The following is a 24,948-nucleotide window of genomic DNA, read 5'->3' on the forward strand; positions in this document are numbered from 1 at the left end:
ATATCTGTTTCTTAATATTGGTTGGATGATTAAAGATGGCAACAAAAATTATGATGGTTTATACAATGCTGGTAAACAGTAAATGAAATAATTTCTTAAAAAAACATTTGTTACCGAATTTTATTTTATGAGATAATGAGAGGGACTAATACTGATTCTTCCGAATTTTCACAAAATTCATTCCATTAGTTTGGATATATGATTCTAAAATGATTCGTCTCGGGGTTGATTCAATGACCTAAAAAATGGATTATTTATAAAAACAAAAATGTTTCCTTAATCCAGAGTCCAAAAAAATGTTGTTGTAATTAAGATAAAACTAATTTTATTTTCTAGTATAATCAGATCCTAAGTGTTAAGTAAGTTTGATAATAAAAATAGGTGATGAAAAATAAAACAATAGAAAGGGGGCTGATGCAATCTAAATAGTAAATACTATTGCTTTCATGAAGAGGAGGGTTCAAATGCCTCTATTTTTAAAAATTTTATCTATGCATGTGTAAAAAATTATGGCACTTCAACTTTATTTTGGTTGTCATCTTGAGCTTGTAAAAATGTATACTAATGTGGATAATTTATAGACGTTGATTTTTCAACGTATTGATTCATATAAAAGCAAAATCAAAATGTGATAAATTTTTATGGGAATATAGAGAATATAACATAGATCACATCTAATTGTTTTATTTTGACATTTAAGTTTTAAACTTTGAGTTATTTAAGTTTTTAAAAATGAAGGCACGATAGAGACATAATAAATGAAGGCATTTGAACCCTCCTCTTTCATGAATAGCCAGCATATTTATAACACTGAGAACGAGTTAAAAAATGACTTGTTTGTAGGGGTGAAAACGGAGCCGGATAATCCGGCGGATATCCGCTCCGTATCTGCATATAATCCGAATTCGGATAATTATCTGGATTATCCGGATTCAGATAATTTGGCCGGACTCATATAAAAGAGGAATTAATATTTGCTATAGGTAGGATTTGAACCCATGTCCTCTCATCTCAAGGCCTTTGGACTAAGCTTCAAACCACTATACCACAACATCTTTTGTTACCATTCATTTATTTAATATATATTATATGAATATATTATCTCTCATCTCTTATAAGTTCATTAATATTAATATTTAATGTTTTAATTAATATTTGTATCTTAGAAGTTCATATATCTTAATTATCCGACCATTATTCGTTTTATATCCGTATTCGAATCCGTATCCGTGGACTATCTATTTTGTATCCATTTAAGGCGGATTTGATTTTGAATTTTGATATCCGTTTACTATCTGTATCCGTATTCGTATTCGCTCATTATTCGACGGATGTGGATATGGTATCAGCATTATCCGCTCCGTATCTGCTCCGTTTTCACCCCTACTTGTTTGACTATCTTGAATTTATTGTTAAAGAAAAATAGTTACATGAAATTTGTACTAAATAATTACAATTTTAGAAATGTCTTTCGGTAAATAAACATAGACCGGGCTAGAGCCTTTTTATATCGGATCCATTCGGCCCGGCTCACTATTGCACTCAAGACTAAGACTAAGACCCTTTTTGTTCTGTTCACTCTTTCTGATAACCGAGAAAAGCCTTTTTTTTTCGGGAAATTTTTATTATAGAAATTATTAAATTGAGACTTGCAATATCTCATTTTCAACAAATATAGAAAGATCTAATTTATTGAATCGGATTCAAAATTTGAGATCTGACTCAATAGTTCAGATCCACTGTTATTTTATTTATTTTTTAGTTAGACACTGATGGTAAAATCTAAAATGTAGCTGTCGTAAAAAATCATGTGAGAATTGGATCTACTTCATTGGTCCGATCCAAGTTGATTTTTCTTTTAATTCCACAAAAACAGTGAAAATGACTGAATTTAAAAAAAAAAAAAAGTTGGGTGGCACTCATATTCTCTCTTTCTAATGTTAAAAAGAAAATAACAGTGAATCTGAACTATTGAGTCAGATTTAAAATTTTGAATCAGACTCAATACATCAAACCTTTCTATATTCATTAAAAACGAGATACTTTTTTTTTATTTCTGTAGATCTCAAATTAATAATTTTTATAAATAAAAAATTTCCGTTTTGGCGTGAAGAAACGTGGAATAAGTGAGTGTACCCTTTCTTGATATTATATCCGTCTGATTGAGATCGGACAGCTAGAAAGAGGGCACACTTAATCCATTTCCTGCCAAAAGCGTTCGTTTTTGTCCTTTTTATCTCAGGGAGACTCGTGTGATACGTGGATAATATTATGGCCGTTGGATCATAATAGAACCAGCCTAGAAAGCTCCATCACTGCATCTTTCCGTTTTGCGCTTAACGACAAATGCCCATTGCCCTTTAAGGTGGCGGGAAAAAGTGTGCAAGAATGCCAGAAGACGATCCTTCTCGAACTCCGTACGATTTAGGGTTACCACGATCGCCTCCTCCGATCGACCCCGGTGCCATTGATGAAGCACTCTCCAGTCTGAAGTTGCAAGAAACGAAGGAAGTACGAACAGTGGAGACTGTCGTAGGAGAAATGACGTCAGAGGGAAAGGAAGGAAGCGATGGGGAGCGAGAAGAAGCATGGGATGGTGATATTGAGAAGAAAGAAACCGAAGAGGGAACCGAAAAGAGGGACGAGGGGATAGATGGTGATAATGGTATTATGGAAACCGAAAAGAGGGAAGAAGGGATAGATGGTGACAATGGTGTTATAGAAACTGAAAAGAGAGTAGAGGGGATAGATGGTGACAGCGAGAATGCAGAAAGCAAAAAGAGAGAAGAGAGGATAGGTGGCGAGAATATAAAAATCGAAAGCTATAGTAACAGTGAGAAAAATGTGGACAGTGATCAGAAAGAAATTGGAGATATAGAACAGAGGATCGATTGTGGCAGCAAGCATGAAAAAATCGAAGAGAAGGGAGAGGTGAGAGACGTTGGCAGTAAGGACAAGGAACTTGATAGTGATGATTATAGTGAGGATAGAGTAGAAGAAAAAGAAGAGGAGAGAGATTGGGGAAATGAGAAGAAAGGAGGAGAAAAATTGATGAAAGAGCGGGTAAAATTCCCAATTCCTTACCCTCAGAGACCATTTACCCCAGATTGCCCCTCTTATCTAAAAACAGGTTATTGCTCTTTTGGCTCGGTTTGTTGCTTCAATCACCCGCTGAGGAAATCAGGCAAGGTTTCTCCGAATAGAGAAAGGGATGGTGATCAGGCGAAGAGAGAATTTGTTGAGAGAGTTAAGGTGACGTGTGCACAACCTTACCCTCAGAGAGAAGGAAAGGAGGATTGTCAATACTATATGAAAACGGGCCGTTGTTCTTATGGTGCAAATTGCTGCTTTAACCATCCTCCGAGGAATCCCAATCAGGTATATATATTATATTTGGTTTTTGAAGATTTCAATAGTATGAATCCGGTGTAGAAAGGTGCCTTCTGCACAATGAGCTGCGCCTGAGTGCAATCTGCAGACAAGATTGATTTTATAAAGTTTAGAGAGTGATTTTGGCTATTTCATAGTAAGGCATGTTTTGTAATAGATAGCTTTCAGCTTCCTATTCCGCAAAAAGGAAACAAAAAACAAAAAAAAGACATTTCAAGTAAGCTAAGATGGCTCTTATGCACTGTTTTGAATTCTAAACCTATCTTATTTAGAGTATTATCAAACCTTTTAAAGGCAGCCATACAGATTGAAAATTGAAGCTTGCAGTTATAAAATATACTTTTCCTCTTTCATCATTTATTATTAGCTTGCATGTAAACAGTCAAACAGTCATTACTATTTTTGGTTTGTATGCAAAAACTCATTTCTAGTTGGTTAAAATTGTATTCATTGTACGTAAATAGTGCAATATTGGTAAGTTGAGAGAATTTTGTAAGTCAAATATCTCACTTAATAACATTTTAACAGGTGACAGAGGGTAGAAAAGACCAAACTGTCCCAGATGATAAGAATAGTCCTAGAGAAGCTGAGAGGAACTGGGCGGTGGGTCTCACTACATCTCCTATAAGGAGGCGTCCTGATTGTGTTCGCTATGTAAAGGAAGGTCGCTGTGATTTTGGAGCGGAGTGCAGATTTTTTCACCATAGAAGTACACGTTTTTATGAGGTTCTCTGTTTTTCTATTATTTGTTACTTTCTGCAGATACTGCTAAAGTTACTAAACTCTGCTTTTCCCTTCGTTTCACAGCTTAACTTGAATCCAACGAGTGACTGGCAAGAGAACTTTGAATTAGAAACTAACTTTCTAGGCTTTCCGCTTCGACCTGTATGTTATATTTGCATGATCAATTTGTTTTTAAAAAAATGTATAATTTATGAGAATATAAGGAAGATGTAATGTATACTATTTGTTTCATTGGTTTCTCCATAATATTCTTAAGTTGCCTTTTGGTTTTGTTGTTTGACTTCTCATCATAACTTCAGGGAAACGATGATTGCCCACAGTACATGATACATGGTGTATGCGAATTGTCAACTGATTGTCAGTACAATCACCCAAATCCTGGCCCTGTAATAGCCAAACAAGATACCCATAAGGAGTTGTATAAAGGTGATTCCCTGCCATCTTTTGAAGAACATGCAGCTCATGTTCCTAGTCATACCAGTAAATTGCCTCCCAGCATTAAACCAATGTTTATACCGACACCCAATACATCTCTTGCTCGTATAAAACGGATGCTTTTACCCCCAGAAAGACCAGACGTTGGTGATGGCAACAAGGAATTACAGGTATATTGAGCATAGCATTACAGTCATGAATTTTTACATTGTATATCATTTTTTCTGTTATGCATTAAAGTTTAGCAGCATATCTACTAGATTCGAACAAAACTTAGCATTTGAAATCTGACTTAATCTTTTCTCTCTGACAACGTGTAAAGGCCCAGCGATCATCTTCTTCTACTACTACTAGATCGAATAGCTCTGGAAGTGGAGGCGAACTGTTAGAGTATCCTGAGAGACCTGGTGAACTGCTTTGCCCTGCATATATGAAATCTGGAGGCTGCAAATTGAAATCAGAATGTTGGTATGATCATCCAAGAGATCGTCATCCAAAAGTATGTTTTGCTTTCGTGCTTTTCTTTTTTCCCTTTTAATTTATTTTTGTTTGCTTGGGATTAGTGATTCAAGTAGATTAATATTCATGCTGAACAGTAAGCTTTGGTCAAAGCAGTTAGTTCAACACATGACACAACAGATGGTATGCTGTCTACCAATGTTGATGAATTGTGAATCGTTGTAGTTTATAATGTACCGTGGATCTGAATCAGATCCAGTCGTGAAGATACGCTAAATCAGTCTTTAAATGAGGAAAATAATTGGTTATACGGTAAATTAAATTTTCATTTGAAAAGTGTAAACTGCTATATTATATAATAGGGTTTCAATGCTCGTCATGCATACCTTTTAACATGCCAAATCTTACAATTTTGTAATTAACAATGTAAAATACTAACGGAATGTACAATGGGATTGCCAAATTCCTCAAAATGTTAACTGTGATTTTAGATGGAAATATAATCTTTCCTATGCCCTTGTGGTAAGTCAGCAAAATTAGTAATTAACAATGTAAACCACATGGTTGGCAGCGTAGTGTTTAACATTGAATCTGAAGTAATAAATATACGGATATTACTATTGTTATAGCAAATCTATTTGCAGAACATCACATCACATCACATCATTCAGAAAAAGCCAGCCCATAATCCCTATCAACCCCATCCAATAAACCAAGTGTTTGGCATGGTAATTCGTGGTCAATGCTATTCATGGGTATTATAAGGTTTTTGGTTCTTCGAGACCCGAATGGTACCAGCTAGTATGATACCCTAGAATGGGCAGAGGCAAGAAATTTTTCTCTGGGGGTTGATATGGCGAGTCTATATGTTACATGCCATAATTACAGCTTAAATTAATATTTTCATCAGTATGGGGATCAATAGTGAAGAACTTCTATGAATAGTTTGAGTGTCCATTTATACATCTAATTTGTCTGAAAAAGAAATAAGAAACAGTTAACTACCCACATGACCATGTGTATTTAAGAAACAAATGGGGTCAATACAACCCATTCTTTCCATTTCCATCCACCCCTGCTTGCAAGTAGTAGGTCATTGTGCATGCAGGATTGCTGTAGGCTATAGAGCCTTGTGTTCCCTCTAACAAATATTGAGCTTCATTGTTTGTTACTTAGGATCCAGTAAAACCTTTTGAACAATCAGACGGTTATAATAGAGAGCCTTCAGTAAAGGATGCCAAGAAGAAAATGGTTCCATGTGCTTCTGTGATATCAGAAAAAGAATTCATTTATCCTGAGAGACCTGGTGAGCCTGAATGCGCGCATTATATGAGGCATGGTGATTGTAAATTTGGACCAACATGCAAATTTCATCATCCAAAACATCTACATAAGGTTTGCTCCAAAGCCTAACAAAATTTGCAATTTGAGTTGTTTCAAGCAATATGCATTACTGTGTATTTTGCGTTGAATTCACTAATTGATTCTTTTTATAGGCTCCAGCATATTCATCTTTTTCACAAGCTTCTAGAGCGATGCCAGGAAATGGCTCTGAAGAAAAGGAATATCCTGAAAGACCTGGAGAGCCTGAATGTGCATACTACATGAGGCATGGCAATTGCAAATTTGGATTAAACTGTAAATTTCATCACCCCAAAGGTCAAAATGAGAAGGTATTCACGTTTAATTTTTATTTTCTCTTTCATATTTACATCAATCTTTCTAATTTAGGGAATGTTAGATTTGACCATTGAATTATTGTGCTTGGTCCAATTAGGTACCTGAACATTTTTTTTTCTTTTAGTTTGAAGTGTTCAACTGACCTAAATTATTGAACTTGCTCAATTTGGACCCTGGATTTCTTTTGGGTTCAACATTCAAAACTCGAAGATTTTTCTATTTCCTTTGGGAGGTTTCTTGCAATCTAATTGCCATTTTTTCTGTTCATTCTTTCTATGCAGAAGAGTTCGCAATGGGGTTATAGAAAGTAAGTGCACTGAGGCCAAATGTCTGCTATTGATTTGTAAGTGACTGAGTTTGAGCTCATTTTAATCATAGCCTTTTTGGTTTCTTCTTGCTTGGTGTCAGCCATCTAATATTACTCTATTATACGTGCTCTTTCCGTGTGATTTGCTTTGATGATTTAAGGATCAACTAAGATTTTACTTGGATATTTTCATCACTGTTAACATTTCAGTAAATTTTACAACTATTGTTGTTTCAGTACATACCAGACACATACAGGATGCATACCAGTTGCATGTTCAAATAATGTTTTCTCATCTGATTGAATATTCAATTGCAGGGGTGTTTACAATCAAAGAATAGAGCAATTAGTGTGACTTATACAAGTTTTGAAGGAGTATACGACCTTTATCCTTCTTTTTTGCTGTTAGTCAAATTTAGGTTCCCTGTTTTTTGTGAAAATAAAATGTATGTTTACATTTTTAATAGATTAAGTCATCAAAGCATTGTGGACTTGGTGGTGTTTGATATTTTGTTTTTGAGAACGAGAAAGGATCAAGAGGAAACCAGTTGTGGAAAATGGTTACTCGCAATTTTTGTTCATACTTACGTACCTGTGTTGGCTATAAATTGCGCTATTTTTGGTGTTTTCTAGATTGTATAACTCATTCTTAATTATATACATTTTGTAACGAGTGTCAATTATATACATTTTCACACTTATAGATAAACTTTAAAAAGAGTGTCAATTATATACACGATTCACACATATTTTAGAAAGAGATTGCGCTTGTAGGCTAAACAAGACCTGCTCACGTGGTTTTGCAATGCCATGGTTATTTAAATGTTTTTCTCTACTCAACGTACTTCCAAAAAAAAACAAGAGGGATTTATGTAAACCAATGTTTTGCGGGTGTTAGTGAGCGTGCTATTTTCTGATGTTTTGTTGTTCATTAATCATCATCAATCGTGGTAAATGTGGTACGTGTTGGAATTGAAGGCATGCCAATATATTGCCATGAACCGTCTTTAGGCATTTTGGTGAATAGTCTAGAGATTAGATGAAATATGGCAGGAAACAGGAGTTAATTCAGTGCTTCTGGACTAGACATCAAGAAGTCCATATCCTCTGAGGTAACAAAATATTCGAGTTTTAGATCCGACTGTCCGATTAGAATCCGGCCTGAGGTGGAATGCACAAGTTTCTTTAATATTCGTGCCAAAGCAGATTACCTCAAGTGATATGAATTTGACACCCAAACCCGAGCCATTGCACAGCAGTCAGAGCACGTGTAATTAGTGTAATTAGGACCGTTAGATCTTGATCAAATGATGAATTTTGAATAAATTAACTTAAATTATGATCAAATAGTCACATGAGTCATGCTTGGTCATAGCACGTTTAGACACGGCGTAACTCATCTGGCATGACCATTCGCGTGTCGTAACCACTCCTTGATATTTGAGTCATAGCACGGCACGAGACCAAAATCATTGCGTGTTAGTCACGACACAACACAACACGTGACGTCTCTTTCACTCTAGGTAGAGGGCTTGGCGAGTAGCTTGGCTTTAAAAATTCTGTTGATTGGAGCCTGTAAAAACTTATAATAAACTAGAGAGAAGAGAAGCAGGTATGGAGACGTTGAAGGAGAGGAATTCAAAGATGATAAGCGTTGCATGGCCTGAGTGGTAACGATGGGGAGAAAAGAAATGGATTGGATTATTAATGTTGTCAAAAGTTCTCTTACAAAAAAAAATATACACTTGCTTAAGAAGCCAAATGCTGGAATAGAATAACACCGCATAGAAATTTAATCAATTGCAACAAGAAAGATTAAAAAGAAGAAGAAGATAACGTCACATAAATTTCTCTCTAGCATATAAATAAATACTTAATTTTTTCTCTAATACTTAATTTTCCAGAACATCGACGAATGAGAGGAATCAACAGCATATTGTAGGTGATATGAGGTGCGAGACAATATGTCATGCTTCTCAATATTTTTCCTCAATAGAAGCAGCAAATCCTTGTGTCGTGACTGTTTCTTTTTCAATATGCGGTAAAAAGCAAATAAACCCAGCCAGATTATTTCATTCATCTTCAATCGAAGTACAGCACAAATGCCGAAGCATGTCTCAGCATCTCTTACCCTTTTGAATATCAGATTGTACATGGACCTTTACAACAAAAACAAAAACTATCAGAAAATCAATTACTGGTTACTGTGCAGGATTTTAGTACATTTGGAAGATCAAATAATTAACATGACTAAATTTACCTTAGGCATGTTTTAAAAAATCTTTATAACTTCCTTTCTTTTACAAAGATTGATGATCTATGGTAAATCAAATGCAATATTGAACAAATGATGATTACTGAGGCAAACTGGATTAGAACTGAGGTTCAACAGGAAATATGAAGGTTAATGGTGGCTGAATCAATATGTTTTGGAGACAGCCAGCGAAGTTCCTGGTACCATAACTAAATATGGCATCAGTAAGTAATCTTTTTAATCACGCTAATCTAGCTTAGACACTCATACCTGCACACATGCACACAAAAAACAAAAACAAAAACAGAAGATTGTACCTGCATGTTTTTTTAATTATCTTCAGTAATTGGTCTGGGCTTGGTACTGAACAATGCATTTCACAAATGTAACAGTGAAACTTCATAGCACACAGTAGAAAGGCCTGGTACGCATTTAACCTAACTGTCCCAGGGGAGTTGATGGTGGAGTCATATAGTATAACATAACTCTTTGGTAGCATGTAGCTAAAGAGTTTGCTTCGGAGAAGATCACCTGGGTTATTGCTTTTGTGCACTGTGATTGTAGAACTGATATCAATATCCCAATACCTACCCAGAAAAGAAAAAAAATAGAATCATGTTGAATGGGGGGACATTACAGTGGTACACTGGTACTAGACTGGTTGTTATGAGCCTAAATTGATGCTCAAACTTTTGAATTTAGTTTTAGTTTCATTTTGCTTGAGGTTGTCCTTAATTGAAATCTGAAATTTCTGCGAACAATTAGAACTAACATTTACCGAGTATAATCAGCTTGAATTTCTAGAGTAATACAATTCACCAACAATCCGCTCCAAGGTAGAAATGGGATGCCATCTTCCCCTATGTATCTTTTATTAGTGAAATTACCCATCTCGACTTCAAAATTAAGCCCGAATTTCTTGCAATTCATATAACAATTGTATTCTCTAAAGCCCCTTCTCAGCCTCTCAAAAAACCCAAGGGCCTGCTGCTTAGATGTAGATACAAAGATAAAATCATCCAAATACCGCATCAACAAGCTTTGTTGAGCCTGCCCGTTTCCAGTTTCTTCTAATTTTCCAAGATAAGGCTGTAATAGGGTTTCCTCTAGATGGCCTAGATAAAAAGAGCAGAGGAGGGATGATATGATGCTTCCTTGAGCAATACCCACCTTCTGCAGATATAAATCATGGCCAATTTTTACAATGTTTTTTTTTACATGTTCAGTCAGAAGGCGGTGAAGATCGTATTTCTTTTTTTTCTTGTGAGCAGCCTGGATTGAGGTCACAAAAAAAGAAAATTAACCTAATATTATTCAAAATGAATTTAATTTATAGTTAAGGTATAGAATTTATCTACATTTTTACTTCTGTTTATTGTAAACCATGGACACTAAAACCTTTGCAATATCCATTTGTCAATTCTTGGTTTCAATTATGTACCATCTGGTATGCACTGGAATACTACTTCCATATTTCATGCTTAAATCACACAAGCTTGTCCTCAAAATACACTTTATATTCAATTTTATTTAGATCAGTGGATCATTTATGCTTCGGTTTATATACAGCCTCAAAGCTACATGTTCTTAGGGAACAATTGATGCAAGGAGAAATATAAAAATTATTGCAGTACAACACTGTTTTCACTGGTACTAGACCATTGTTTGTACCAGTTCATAACCACACAAGAATTGTATGAATGGAAATTCTTCAGCTTTGTCCTTACGCTGAGTTTGCAATAAAAACTGAATAAGCACAAATTGTACCTAATACAAATGAAAACTATGAACTTTTAGTCAAAACCAGACTAGTGGGCCTGACTGCCTGTGCCAATGTAGGAGTGACATTATGCGAATAAATACAACACATACCTGAGCAACAAACAAACCAGAGCTTGATGAAAATTGCACCACTGTATTTGATTCACAACTCCCTTCATTATGCCAGATAATAGAACCAAGTGATGCATTATAAACAGGGGAAACAAAATTTTTTCTACTCAGAACTTGTTTGTAGTTGCCCACAATATATTCATCATTTTGCATTATCCTACCTTCCATGATTTTTAATAACTTGTCTTGGTCAATGGAGTCAAATGCTTTTGACACATCGGCAACTACAATGAATACCTCAGGCATAGAGACTGTGCCATCCTTCACCTTGGAAATAAAACCATGGAGCTTCTCATACACATCGTTATAGTCAAAAACTGATGAACCTAACAAATTTGGGTTTTGAACCTTTATTGTTTTCAAAATTACATGCAATTCATTCAGTGAAGAATTCACTGATTGGTACCGCTTATTGAGAACTGGCAATCTTGATGGCTTATTGAGGTTTGCTAAAGGTCTTAAGCAGTTCTCCTTAGGGAGAAACCTAAACCTCGAAAAACCAAAGCATCTACTATCATTAAATAAAATTCTCACTGAATCAGAATCCACAGGACAAAAACTCTTCATTTTCAACTCTTCTATACAACCCTTAACTACACTCCCCCAAATCAGCTTCTTGTAATAAAAAACCTCATATCTCTTCGACTCTTTCTCAGTTGCATAAAAGTTGGAGCTGATTATCGGCACAACGACATGCAAAAACAACCAATGAACCCAAGTAGACAATAACTTCTGTCCCAGAACTATCTGCTTTCCACCATCATCACAGGAGCATGATTTTTCAAGATTTGAGAAAAATTCAAAATTCGAAACTTCCAACCCCTCCAGACAATCTTTTAGGTAAAACTTCTCATGCCTCCGCATATGCACAAATTTGTAGATATTCCTTCTCAGCACTCTCCAACTCTTTTTATTTCCCAAAAGTGGAAGAGGCACTATTCTTCTAAGTGTGGCAAAAATAAAGGATACGACTTGTTGATGTTTGGAAAAAGATTGCGGTGAGAAGGGACTTGCATTTGACTTGGAATTTTCATGGGATGTTTCGAAAGTTTGGTCCTTGTTTCCTATACAAAATTTGGTTTCATTCTTATTTTGGTGCATCTTAAATGTAGATAAGGTTCGCTCTTCTACCTGTAATCAACAAAATGAGTTTACAGCAATATTAAAAACAGTCAATAATTGGCTTATACCAGCCTAATTGGTAAGTAAATTCAGATAGGCAGAGCCGAGTAAAAGCTTGAAAATCATAGTTAGGCAATGTTTTTAGCATATTTTTGGTTGTTTCCAACTTTATCAATTGCATTTAGCAGAAATCAGGAAATTCTGAACCTGTATATAGATTAAATTGAAGAATGAATTTCAGTATGGGGGATAATTGGATCTTAGTTTGGGTATATCTGAAGCTAATTTACAAAAATAAGGGTGAATGAGCTAAGTTAGATATAATTTGGGCTTATTTGGGATCAACAGAATTTATTAATGTTAGGACTGGACCATCTTGTGCTGTTCAAAGGACAGTGTACATACCTTGGGACCCAATTGACCATCTTTACTGAGAAAATTCACATAGCAATGCTTGCGCAGTAACATCCTGTGCCTGCATCTTTGGGCATCCCTTATGAGGGATTTGAACAAGGCCAGAGATGAATGGTACCTTCACAAATAATTTGTAGTAGTAAGAGCTCAAAATCAGTCAAATATTGGTCACATCAGTGCCACGATTTCAATATAATATTCCGTAATCGTGAAGAAAGAAATAACACCAGTAACACCGTGTACAACAAAGCACAGTACCTTCAAATAGATCTTACATGGCCGTAAGATTTTAAAGAAAGAAGAAAACAGCACCCCAAACTAAGCCTCCTTTCGATATGAGTTAAACCTCAAATTATACAGAGACATAAGGGCATCAATGTCTTATAAAAGACAAAGAAAGTGTTACTTACAAGCACTTTGATCTAGATTGGGCATGATGACCACAATGAGTACACTGCACAATGTTGTAATCCTTGTCATTTCCAAAGATTTTCTTAATTAAAGAAAAAGCATCACACTCATTGGGTTTCAACCTATTTAGTATATCTAAGAGTCCATGGAGTAATGGAAGGAGAAACTTGACAACAAAACTTAGTTTATTCAACAGTAATAATAAACTAAATAACTGATCTTCGACGTACTTTACACTGCATTGAGGCATTTTACACAACAAAGGGTTACATAAGGTTCAAATTGTACGATTGTGGCTGATAGAATGAAACTGTGCTACATCAGGGTCAGGTAATAGAGCAAACCAACAATTGAAAAATTGGGTTAAGTTGAGTCTGAAATGCAAAATCAGGAGTTAATTGATGCAAATTGGGTAAACCGGGGGTTATATGCTTCACTGAAAGTTGAATGCTGTATTAGGTCAAATTGAGTCTTAGTTGCTAATCAAGGGAAATTAAGATGAACCGTTTAAATTAATGATTTGTTAAAAATTGAGAATCAAGGCTAGCCCAATGATTAATGAGTCTTTGTAGTGTCTTTCTTTGTGCTAATTGAGGCCAAATTTGGTACATCAAGCCTTACCCCATGTTTGGTTGTGGCCTAAAGCTAAGGAGGCCTAAGTTGGTTATTCCAACTTAGGCCGGTCAAAATTATTCATGTTTGGTTGAGACCTAAAGTTAAACCATAGCTTAAACTATTCCTTGTTTGGTTAGAGTTGATGGAGGACTAAAGTTTTAAAAGCCTAAATTGGTTAATTATTTATAATAAGATACTAATTATATAATATTAATATATTAATAATAATTGTAATATATTATATATTATTATAAAATTTATTTAATATATTAACAATATAAATATTAATTTTATATTAATAATAATTATTAATAATAAAAAATTAATTGTATAATTATAAATTAATAATAATTACTAATTATATAATCTTATTAAAATAATAATTTAATATATTAATTATATAATTATATATATTAGTAATACTTATTAATAATAAGATACTAAATATATAATATTAATATATCAATAACAACTATAATATCTTATAATATTATTATAATAATGATTTACTATATTAAGAATATTAATTATTAATAGTTATTCATTATTAATAGTTATTCATTATTAATAATTATTCATTATTAATAATTATTAATAATAAGATACTAATTATATGATAGTAATATATTAATAACAACTATAATATATTGTAATATTATTATAATAATTATTTAATATATTAACAGTATAACATATTAATTATATAATTACATATTAATAATAATTATGAATAAAAAAATATTAATTATATAATATTATTATAATAATTATTTAATATATTAACAATATAGGGTATTGATTATATATTAATAATTATTATTAATAAGATACTAATTATATAATATTAATATATTATAATATTATTATAATAATTATTTAATATATTAAAAATATAACATATTAATTATATAGTTATATATCGTTAATAAGATACTAATTACGCAATATTAATATATTAACAATATAACATAATAATTATATAATTATTTATTAATAATAATTATTAATAAAAGGATATTAATTATATAATATTATTATAATAATTATTTAATATATTAATAATACAAGATATTAATTATATACTAATAATAATTATTAATAATAATATACTAATAATATACAAATAAAATATTATTATAATCATTCAAGTTAGGGCACGAGGTGGAATAAAAATTAAACCACCATGTGAGGTGGCTTAATTTAGGCCTGCCTAAATATCGGCTTATGCCATCTTAGGCCGGCTCATTTAAGGCACGTTTGGTGGAATAACGAGGCCTAAACTCCTTATTCCACCATTTAGGCCACAACCAAACATGGTGTTAATGATGAAGTGAGGGTCAACAAAGGGATGATTGAAGCTAAATGGGCAAAGTTCTAATCCGTTACTCTGTTGCAATTACTCTTAAAGTAGAAAACAGAGTCAGTGGTTTGTTCTAAAATGACCAGAAATGAGATACCAAAAGGATACGTTTCTTGGGGAAGAGCGTTAGATAGGATCCTCTGTTATAGAAAACATATTCTCTCTTTATCAGTACATCAGCTGGTTGGTTTTTTACAGAATGTGACATAAAGCAGCGGAAGCAAGCTCTACAGTCCTGTTATTTGGTAAGCTTGGTATTAGTAATCTACAAGCTTGTTCTGCTAAGGTACAAATATTGATTTGACTTTTGATTCATTGATCAGACAGCAACATATTTGGATTTTTTATAACTGTCCTGGTTACACAATTTCAAGCACCCCTAGCCATTCTAACAGTGCCTCAATAGCCCTTCAATGCATCGCCTTGAATTGGTACTTAAAATATATTTATTTTTTATTTTCCAAGCTTATATGGCATCCAAGAATAAATTGTGATTTATATCTGGCTGGTATTGAAAATTGTCAATGCTGATGCATAACAGTCAGAAATAAGTGTACCTTTCCTTTTACATGTTGACTGGAAGCTTTATTTTGATTATTCAACTTATGCTGCTTCCTACGCTGCCAGCTGTGCAATCTTTTTCTCTTGTGTGGCTGGCAAACACTAGATTGTGAGCTTACATCTTTTGTGACTTCATCCCTTTTCCTTCTCAATTGTGCTTTGGAATTGACCTGCCCTACCCGTCGACATTTCTAAAATATAGGAGGAGACTAAAGTTGAGGGATAGAAAAATCTACAGAGATACATATTAGTACCGCCTCTGACCAGCTCCATAAGCTTGGTAAAGAATCAGCTCATTGCAAATTTGCAGTGATTAATTTAAACTCATGTTTAACCATATTAGGCTGCAAATAAGTTGTTTCTATGAAACCAACTCATAATGCAACCACTTCAAATCAATTGATCTCATTTGTGCAATGAAAAATCTAAAAGCCAAAATAGAAAAGAAAAGGAATAGGATTTAAATACAAGAACTGCCTCAAGCAGTAATATTGGGAAAAAAAAAGTATATACATGAGATAGGATTTGGGTGCATCCTGATTGCGGAGGTTCTGATACACGTGAAAGACGATATGAAGGTTTTGACATGTTGAGAGATGTCAGTGGAGTTCCAGTTACTTGAATAAATCCGTTGATGCTCCTTCCATTTGGTACAAATATCGAACAGTGCCTCAAAAGATATTCCATCAACAAATCTCCAATCTAAAGAACATTGAAAGTAGTAGTACAAGTACATACATACAAATACTTCACGAAATTAACTTTTTAATGCTGAACACATAGGAGCAATGCTTACCCTGTCCAAGAGGAGTGACCAATCTGATGAAGAGAGCAACTCAACCGAGAGACTAGTACCGGTATCCTGAGATCAGATATATGATCTAAATTTTTACATATAATAAATGTTTAGCTAAGAGCATATAAGTGAAGTTTGAACCTAAAGGTCGACAAGGTATGAGGTTTCTAAAAGAAGCAGTCACTTTGTATTTGTTAATGATAGTAACATCTGACAACACAAGTGAGTTTAAAGCAGCTTCTTCATGTGTTTTCTTGCCTCAACTATAATTACTCGTGAATGAAATTGTTGAAAAATCTGGAAACAAGTTTTTTTAAGTACAATATTTGTAATAGTATGTTTTGAGTTCTCGACTGAGTTTACTCAATTCCTAAAATTACGTTGCATTAGATTACGTTACATTAGATAGAATCAAGTTAAGGAAAGGACTGGGAAATGAAGGCAAACAAAGTACCCTAGTATTCTACATTGGTGAAACAAAGGAAGAGGAATAATTGTTCTAAACATAGTACTATATTATGAATTTATGATCATCTTTTGTTTGAAACCCTCACGTCCCCTAAAGTTTGCTACTCAAAAGTAAGAATTTGTATAATCCCTAATTTCAACTTCAAATTTGAACAACTCCTATAGACAACTTCCACTCATACCGGCTTCTGCTAATAAAATTGGTGGTTTGCAGAGAACAATACTTCAGGAGATATGTGTGTTGTGACATATAACTTAGATTTGGTTTTGCATACCATATCATAACTCTTGCACAACAAATTACTGTTAGAAGACCTGTTTCTTTTCATCAGCTCCATTGTATTCCTTACAATCTGAAAATTGGATGCATATTCATATTAGATAAGTTAAGTACCATTATATTGTGGTCAAATAGGCACATCAAAGCACACGATAGCAAAATTGAGCTCAGAAGTGATAATTGTAAACAATGCATTGAAATATTACAGGTGGACACAAGCCTGGCTAGCATTAGCATGGAACAGTTAATTAATTTTCTTTTATTATCTCATAAGTTTTATCAAGCAGTAGTTACAGTACTAATACTAGATTCAGCCTTTACTTTTGAATGTTCTCGTCATCTATGGGCACAAAAATTTTAAAACATTCAAATTAAAAAGAAGAAATAGAAGAGGAAGGCACGATCCTTACCTGGCGTTGCGACCGCTGTGGAACTGAGTAAACAGCAGGCGGGGCTGGGGCATCAGAGGAAAGAGCACATTGTGCATAGCTGATGAGGTGGCGGTAGGTGGTGGAGTCGCCTTGGCAGAGGAGGTGGTCTGCGCCACGGCACCGCAAGCAGCCAGTGGAGTCACAGTGACAGCTCTGAGGTGAGGGTGGGAGGAGAGAGAGAATGGTGTCCTTGAGGTTCCGAGCACGGTTCCCGTACGCACTGCGCAGTATCGGGTGTACGGAGCCCTTCTTTGCCCTCTTTCGTCTCGCCATCTGCTTTCTCTTCTTTGTTTGTTTGTTAGATTCAAAAGTTTTCTCTTCTTTCCGCCTTATGGAAATGGAAATTCAAAAGTTTTTTTTTTTTTTTGTACTAAAAAAAAAATATATATATATTGTAATAGTGCGCATCCCCTGAGATATCTCATATTTTGCGTGACCTACGTGTCCGGTGCCTATTCGGGAATAGCGCAGGGGGCCAGTATTGTTTAGCTTGAGATTCGTGCAGAACGTCTTTGAACGGTTGAGATTTTTCAAAAAGTCACGCAAAATATGAGATATCTCAGAGGATGCGAATTCGTTGTACTAGGACAATTCGAATTGAGTGGGTATCCTCTGAGATATCTCAACTTTTGCGTGACCGACGTGTCCGGTGCCTATTCGGGGGTGATGTAGGGGGCCCGTATATGTGTGATTTGAGATTCGTGTATAACGCAACTAAACGGTTTGGATTTTCCATAAAGTCACTCAAAGTTTGAGATATCTTAGAGGATTCGAATTGGACCGAACGAACATCGGGACTCGTATCCTCTGCATCAACTCAAACGAGAATTTTTGAGTTAATGCATCTTCACCATCTGATCCACTTTATAAATCGTGTGAACTAGATCAGCACAAATATTAAAGGATTTCCGTGTTAAATCATACGGCCGGATTGGTTCTGTTTAAAATCAGACGGCTCAAATTCATTAACTCAAAAGATTCCCTTTTGAGTTAATGCAGAGGACACGTGTTCCCCGCGTTCCTGGGAGAGAAAGAGTCATGAAAAGAAGCACATCAACATTAATTAGTTACACTTGGAATGTTTTCTGAACCACCAACTCGTAGTCACTGAATGTGGGTCCAAAGTTGATTTCCATTTCCAATGGAGGAGGCGTCCTGTGTTACGATCTATGGACCAGGTGGAACTTGGAATTCCACTTGTTTGATTTGGGAAGTGGCGTTATAAATTTTTGCCTTCTCGAGACGGCGTTAAGCACTGACAATACTTGGGAAACCTAAACAAAAATTCGAGTATAACTAGGATTGCGTTTAAGACCCGTTCGGCAACCACAATTTTTATAGAAACAAGATTTTTCAATATGAAAATGAGAATATTGATCTGTCAATTTTCAACTTGAAAAAATTTGTGAACAAATTTAGAACATAGATTATTTTATCTCTTTACAATTAATTATTTTATAGAATATATTATGTTAACAACAAACTCTGTTAAGTGTATCGATACTAAATATTGATTCAGATAACAACAATTTTTTATAGAATAGATTATGCTTAAATGGAATGCATTTTCACAAAACAATCCATGTTATAGATTTATATTATTGTTTTTAAAGTACAAAAAATTGATATGAACATCTTAACATGGTTTTCATATAAAAATGCAAATTTTATGTTTTTGCAAAAAAAAATCTTGAGAAATAAAAAAAAAATAAAAACAAAAATTACGAACTTCAGTACTTCACGGCAGTGTACTTTTGCATTATACACTTTAATGCTTTTGCAAAAGACCCCTTTCATCTTTGATCTTTGCCGCAGCTTCTAATTAAAGTAACATAATTTAATACTTGCATCAATAATTTTAATTTATTTGAAGTCCGGCAATGTTACTGATGCCATTTATGCTTAGGTGTCACCAACTTTTTAACCTATCAGATAGACTTCAAATATTAAATTCAAATCAATCTAGACATACAAAATTTATAAATTTTCAATAATATTTAGTATCAATTAAAGTGATAAAAAATAATAAAAAATGAATAAATTAAATTTAAATTAAAAAATATTTTTTTACCGCTCGGCTTCATACTGAATGAATTTAAAAATTTATAATTTTTGTATATAAACACACTCGTAAAAAATAAATTAGTTTGAACCATTTAGATTCATCGTGAAGTAAATTAATATGATAAGTTTCGGAGTAAGGTAACAATTTGACTGAAATGTCACTGATAACATAATAGTCAAGACTTATCAACTTTTTTGAAAACCTCCACAAAAAGTGCGAAATTCTAAAGAGAAATCACTCTCTCAACTCTTAACCAACTTACTGATTTCGTCGAGTGTTTATTTATTTATTTATTTTGAGGACCATTCTCTTATCACGGAATTGAATTAGGAGAATTCAGATTAACTTACAAATTGAGTTTTATGTTCGAATCGTCACTTACAAGTTAGCACGAATTTAAAATTGTTCCGTAAATTGTAATCCTTCTCGTTTTTTCTATCCGAGTCGATTATGGACAAATTCAAAACGTATTATTTTAAAGGATTCGGTTCCGATTTTATGCTGCCACAAAAATCTTATTCTTAACCTTCCTTATCCTCCAAATTGTCAGGTCATTACTCATGACTCATGAATTGAACCCCGTGATAGGTTATGATGCACCCCGTGATGACCCGACTCTTTTGGTCTTTTGGATTAGCCATTACATCTCCCATTCTCCCTTCACCAAAAACAATAAAGCTATCACATTAACCCCGGAAAACTCCTCCTTGTTCCAATACAACCACCCAAATTATATTACTTCAACATTGTATTATTCATATTAACTCTAGGTGAACATATCACACCCTAGTTTTGCTCCCAAGAACATTGCTGTTGTTTCAGCATGAACTAAATTTACCAGTTTAGTAAAAATAAATACTTTGACAGCAAAACCATCTCAGAAAAGGAAGTCATCGTATTAGACACTGTCCAACTTATTAAATTCCATGCACCATCTCACAAACAAAAGGTCGATCCGCTTACCTCACGGACAAGAAAAAAAAAAATTCACACATACTAAGCATAAGATTACTCCGCAGTTACGCCCGGAGACTAACCAAAAAAGACAGATTACACTCAGTACTTGTAGCCCTTGACGTGGAGGCTCTCTGACACACCCTCACCACCAGCTGCATCTCCCTTGTATGTCCCAAGTGTCGCCTCAGAGTTGGCCTTGCACCGTTTGAGGAAGGCAGCCCTTGCCTTCGGCACATTCTCTGCCTTACCTCCCCATGCTTTGAGTGTGCTCGCCTGGAGCGCACGGCCAAATGAGAAGGAGAGGCTCCATGGCTTCTTGGTCTGGAGCTGGTTCATTGCGTTGAGGTTCAGTGTTGCCTCCTCCTCCGATTGTCCACCTGAGAGGAAAACAACGGCAGGGACAGCCGGCGGCACGGTCCTCTGGAGAGTACGCACGGTGTACTCAGCAATGACCTGTGGGGTCACCTTGGCAGAGTCAGACCCAGGGATGACCATGTTGGGCTTAAGGAGAGATCCCTCCAGGAGCACGTGTTGCTCATTTAGGGCCTTGTAGCAGGCAGCGAGGACCTTCTCAGTGACATAAGCACATCGCTCAATATCATGGGGCCCGTCGACCAGGACCTCAGGCTCCACAATTGGTACAAGACCGTTCTCCTGGCAGATGATGGCATAGCGGGCCAGACCCTGAGCATTGAGACTAATGGAAAGCTCTGATGGCTCATTCGGGCCAATATTGAGTACTGCACGCCACTTGGCAAAACGGGCACCGGCCTCGTAGTACTTAGCGCAGCGCTTGCCTAGGTCATCATGGCCCTGCATGTAGAATCAAGGGAATTATTAACAGCTGGTTTGTTAGGTTTAAATGATAAGATATGAATAAATGTAATAATATTCATTCCATATGCTCCTGTACTAAGGTTCGCCTAGGTATTTCACTATATTGAGAATTATGGTATTATACAGAAGCTTCTTATCTTTCAAGACATGCAAGAATTGTGTAATAATTAACACGCCCAATGACCATAGTTCCAGCACACAAAAGCTAACAATGAAAAACAATTTCAGGGCAGTGCTAACAATGAAAACAAAACAGTTCCTAATAGGGGTTCCCAAAACTACCGTTACTAAATCTATATCTTGGAAAACAAGAATAACCAATACATCTATAAATCTATTCATGTGAAAAGGTCTCAAAACTTACCGTTAATAAATCTAATCTTAACCAACAAGAGTATCCAATCCCGCCAAATAATTGTAAGGTTCAAATTGATAGGAATTCTCAAAACTTAAACCTACTAATTATCACCAAATAAGAGTAACCAGCCCAACTAGAAAATTCTAGACCAAATTGCAGGCAGCCTATAAGATAATACTCAATAATTTACGGTTATCAAATTAAAATCTTACCAAACACCAATAATTAATCTGGCTATAGTATCCTAATAATCATACCCAGAATAACCACTACCAACTAATGCACATCATACCTGTGTGGTGGTCTCACCATTGGTTCCAGCAATCACAATGGTACCCTTGTCGACCTTAATACCAGGCAGGACACCTGCCTCCTTCATCACATCGACAAAGGGCTTGCCATCCTTGGTCTTCTGGTAGAGGGTCTCCTCAAAAAGGATGATACCGCTGATGTGCTGGAGGGCTCCAGGGGTGCAGAAAAGGAGCTCACGCAAGTTGCGGCGGTTCTCCTCCACGTTCTCCACGTTGATGCTTGACAAACGCTTGCCAATGGTTCCGGTCGACTCATCAGCTGCGAGAATTCCCTTCCCAGGTGTGCCAATGTAGGCAGCGTTCTTGATCAGCTCATCTGTGGTAAAAGGAGGTGATTAGTGTTATTGGGTGGAAATAAACATGTTTGATTAAAAAAGTAAGCAAGTTGCAATCATGGATACGAATCTAAAGTTATGCTTAGGATAGGTCGATTAAAAAGAAAGCAAGTTGCAATCATGGATAACGAATCTAAAGTTATGCTTAGGAGAGAGGTCGATAGGTAGCAAGTTGCAAACTGCCCAAGGAAATTGGATACCTCTAGTCTAGTTCAATCAGTCAATATCGAGTTGAAATATATCTGCATATAACAAGTATTTCAACAAAATAATGATTTCCTAACAAGCAGTCCTTTCATTTCTTTTACTCCTTAGAACCAGCTTACTCATGAGTATTGCTGCAACTATATAGCATAGGAAATTACGAAAAAATTGGAAGGATTTTGATGAGAAATAAATCCAGAAATTGAATTTGTATTCGATCTGTATAGCTTAGACTCGTTAAAAAAATCAAGTACGACAACTGACAAACGTAGGTTTCCGAAAAACTTTTCTGTAAATTAGAAGCTAAAACCTTATAGAATTCTTTGATCAGCCTCGGATCTGTAAAATTCAACCTCATTTAACAAAGCAACAAAAACAAACCACGACATATCGCACAACTACCTCGTAATTTCACTAAATCAGCCACCTAACCACTCAAAAGAGTAGGTAGCTCACATGATTTTAGGAAAAAAATAAACAAACAAAAAAAGACAGAGATAAAACAACTGAATCTTACGAACAAGTTACTGTATCAATTATCGAAGTCCCTTCTACAATAATACAACTCAGATCTAAATCACCAGTGTAAAAAACCCGGAGAAAACAGTGAAAACCGCTTAAAGAGCTAAAATTAAAGCATACAGATTAAAAAGAAATAGAGACAGGAAGAAAACAAAGGAACTAGGAGCCATACCCTTGTATTTTCCACAGTAGGCAGACATTTTCGACTGTAGAAATTATAAACGAGAGGTATCTAGTAAGTAGTAACTAGTAAGAGATGGAAGAGAGAGAGAGAGAGAGACTGTGCTTGGACAAGGGGAAAGGGATGGGATGGGATAGATATTTTATACAGGGGGAGTGGATTCCTCCTTGCCTGGATGCGGTGTTCGTGAACCAATATGAAGAAAATAATAGGTGCCCTTGGACTTGGGAGGCTTGGAATTAGTGGTTTGCTAACGGGTAGGGTACGGGTACCTCGGGTATATCCGGGTCGGGTAGTCGGGTAGGGTGGGTACGGGTAGGACGGGTAGTCGGGTAGACGGGTACGGATAAGTCAGGTAGGTTTTTAAAAGAGTGTACCCTACCCGTTTCAAACCCGTGCCCGTCTCGGGTAACGGGTACGGGTACCTCGGGTACGGGTAGTCGGGTAGGGCGGGTAGGGTACGGGTACTTTATTTTTTTTTTGGTTTTTTTCGTTTTTTAATATTGTTTTTTCTGTTTTTTAGTTTTTTTTTCTGTTTTTAATACTATTTTTTTTTGCGGCAAAATAATTTTGAATTTTGAATTTAAAAAAAACGGGTAAACGGGTAAAGGTACACGGGTAAACGGGTAAAGTTGGTCGGGTAAACGGGTGCGGGTACGGGTAAAACGGGTGCGGGTAGGCGGGTTTCGGGTACGGGTAAGACGGGTACGGGTTGGGCGGGTTTTTTTTCCGAATTCTTGAGTCCGGTCCGTCTCAAACCCGTACCCGTTTACCCGCCTATACCCGGGCACGGGTACGGGTATCTCGGGTAACGGGTCGGGTAAAACGGGTCATACCTGTTCGGGTTTTAGCAATTGTCTACTTGGAATTGGTAACTCACCGTAAGTTAATCACTTAATCCATAATTAATTAATTATTAAATGAATATGCTTAGATGATAATTAAAATATTTAAACAAGTTGTAGTTGAAATATATAATAAGTTATTTATTAATATTTTTCTCTCTGTTTGGTCATTAAGAATTATAAATTTTATCAATTATGCTAACTATTTTTATAATCTTTTTATAATAGATTAAAATGGTAACGTTCTTTTTCTTTAGAAAAAAGTGCATTACAACTAAGAACGATAACTATGAAACATCCATAACAACATTGAATATCGTCGTGTACTTTTTTATGTACACGTGTTTGATGATATGCATTTATTTTATGCTAAAAAAAATAAACACGGTAGATAATAATTTGTTCCATAATTAACTAATATAATCGAAACTACGAATTCTGTGGTTTTAACTTTTAATATCCTAGTCCTAGGTGCTGTATTGTGTGCCAAGTCGCCAACTGGATTGATTGATTGGGAATTTGGATCTGGATCCAGTCTAAACTCCGCGTCTCACTGTACTCCACAATCCACATCCGAATCCAGTGGGCGTTATTAATCAATCTCACGTGTTACGAGCCGTTACCGCCTTACCTGTTGTTTTGCGGCTAGGGTTTCCAGGTGTCCAATATCCGTTAAGCAGATCCGGATCCGGTTAGTCGAGGCGGTAGTGCTG

The 24,948-nt window shown here is 35.4% G+C and overlaps 3 protein-coding genes and 1 long non-coding RNA gene across 4 annotated transcripts; 2 read left to right on the forward strand and 2 right to left on the reverse strand.

Annotated features, from left to right (window-relative positions):
* The first annotated feature begins 2,343 nt into the window (after nt 1-2,343).
* LOC144575913 (uncharacterized) lies at nt 2,344-7,586 on the forward strand. The gene is made up of 9 exons (XM_078326169.1): nt 2,344-3,378; nt 3,919-4,116; nt 4,198-4,275; nt 4,434-4,739; nt 4,892-5,068; nt 6,205-6,423; nt 6,525-6,701; nt 6,990-7,051; nt 7,334-7,586. Exons 1-8 carry the CDS (start codon nt 2,389-2,391, stop codon nt 7,017-7,019), a joined length of 2,175 nt encoding a protein of 724 aa, XP_078182295.1. The 5' UTR covers nt 2,344-2,388; the 3' UTR covers nt 7,020-7,051; nt 7,334-7,586.
* Nucleotides 7,587-8,802: 1,216 nt separating this feature from the next.
* LOC144575881 (telomerase reverse transcriptase-like) lies at nt 8,803-17,921 on the reverse strand. Its single transcript, XM_078326135.1, has 12 exons — nt 17,600-17,921; nt 17,185-17,262; nt 16,442-16,507; nt 16,159-16,347; nt 15,642-15,836; nt 15,193-15,319; nt 13,109-13,244; nt 12,690-12,816; nt 11,142-12,293; nt 10,048-10,541; nt 9,587-9,856; nt 8,803-9,174 (listed from the first exon to the last, which is right to left on the reverse strand). The coding sequence occupies exons 1-12, from the start codon at nt 17,891-17,893 to the stop codon at nt 8,901-8,903; spliced, it is 3,402 nt and encodes a 1,133-aa protein (XP_078182261.1). The 5' UTR covers nt 17,894-17,921; the 3' UTR covers nt 8,803-8,900.
* Nucleotides 17,922-20,560: 2,639 nt separating this feature from the next.
* LOC144575415 (fructose-bisphosphate aldolase 1, cytoplasmic) lies at nt 20,561-23,525 on the reverse strand. Its single transcript, XM_078325553.1, has 3 exons — nt 23,382-23,525; nt 22,130-22,464; nt 20,561-21,455 (listed from the first exon to the last, which is right to left on the reverse strand). Exons 1-3 carry the CDS (start codon nt 23,407-23,409, stop codon nt 20,742-20,744), a joined length of 1,077 nt encoding a protein of 358 aa, XP_078181679.1. The 5' UTR covers nt 23,410-23,525; the 3' UTR covers nt 20,561-20,741.
* LOC144575417 (uncharacterized) lies at nt 22,438-23,323 on the forward strand. Its single transcript, XR_013518441.1, has 2 exons — nt 22,438-22,574; nt 22,640-23,323. It is a non-coding gene; the product is annotated as an uncharacterized LOC144575417 (long non-coding RNA).
* Nucleotides 23,526-24,948: the final 1,423 nt, after the last annotated feature.

The sequence above is a fragment of the Carex rostrata genome, chromosome 24 (assembly GCF_964058835.1).
Source record: "Carex rostrata chromosome 24, lpCarRost1.2, whole genome shotgun sequence".
In the NCBI taxonomy this organism is placed as follows: domain Eukaryota; kingdom Viridiplantae; phylum Streptophyta; class Magnoliopsida; order Poales; family Cyperaceae; genus Carex; species Carex rostrata.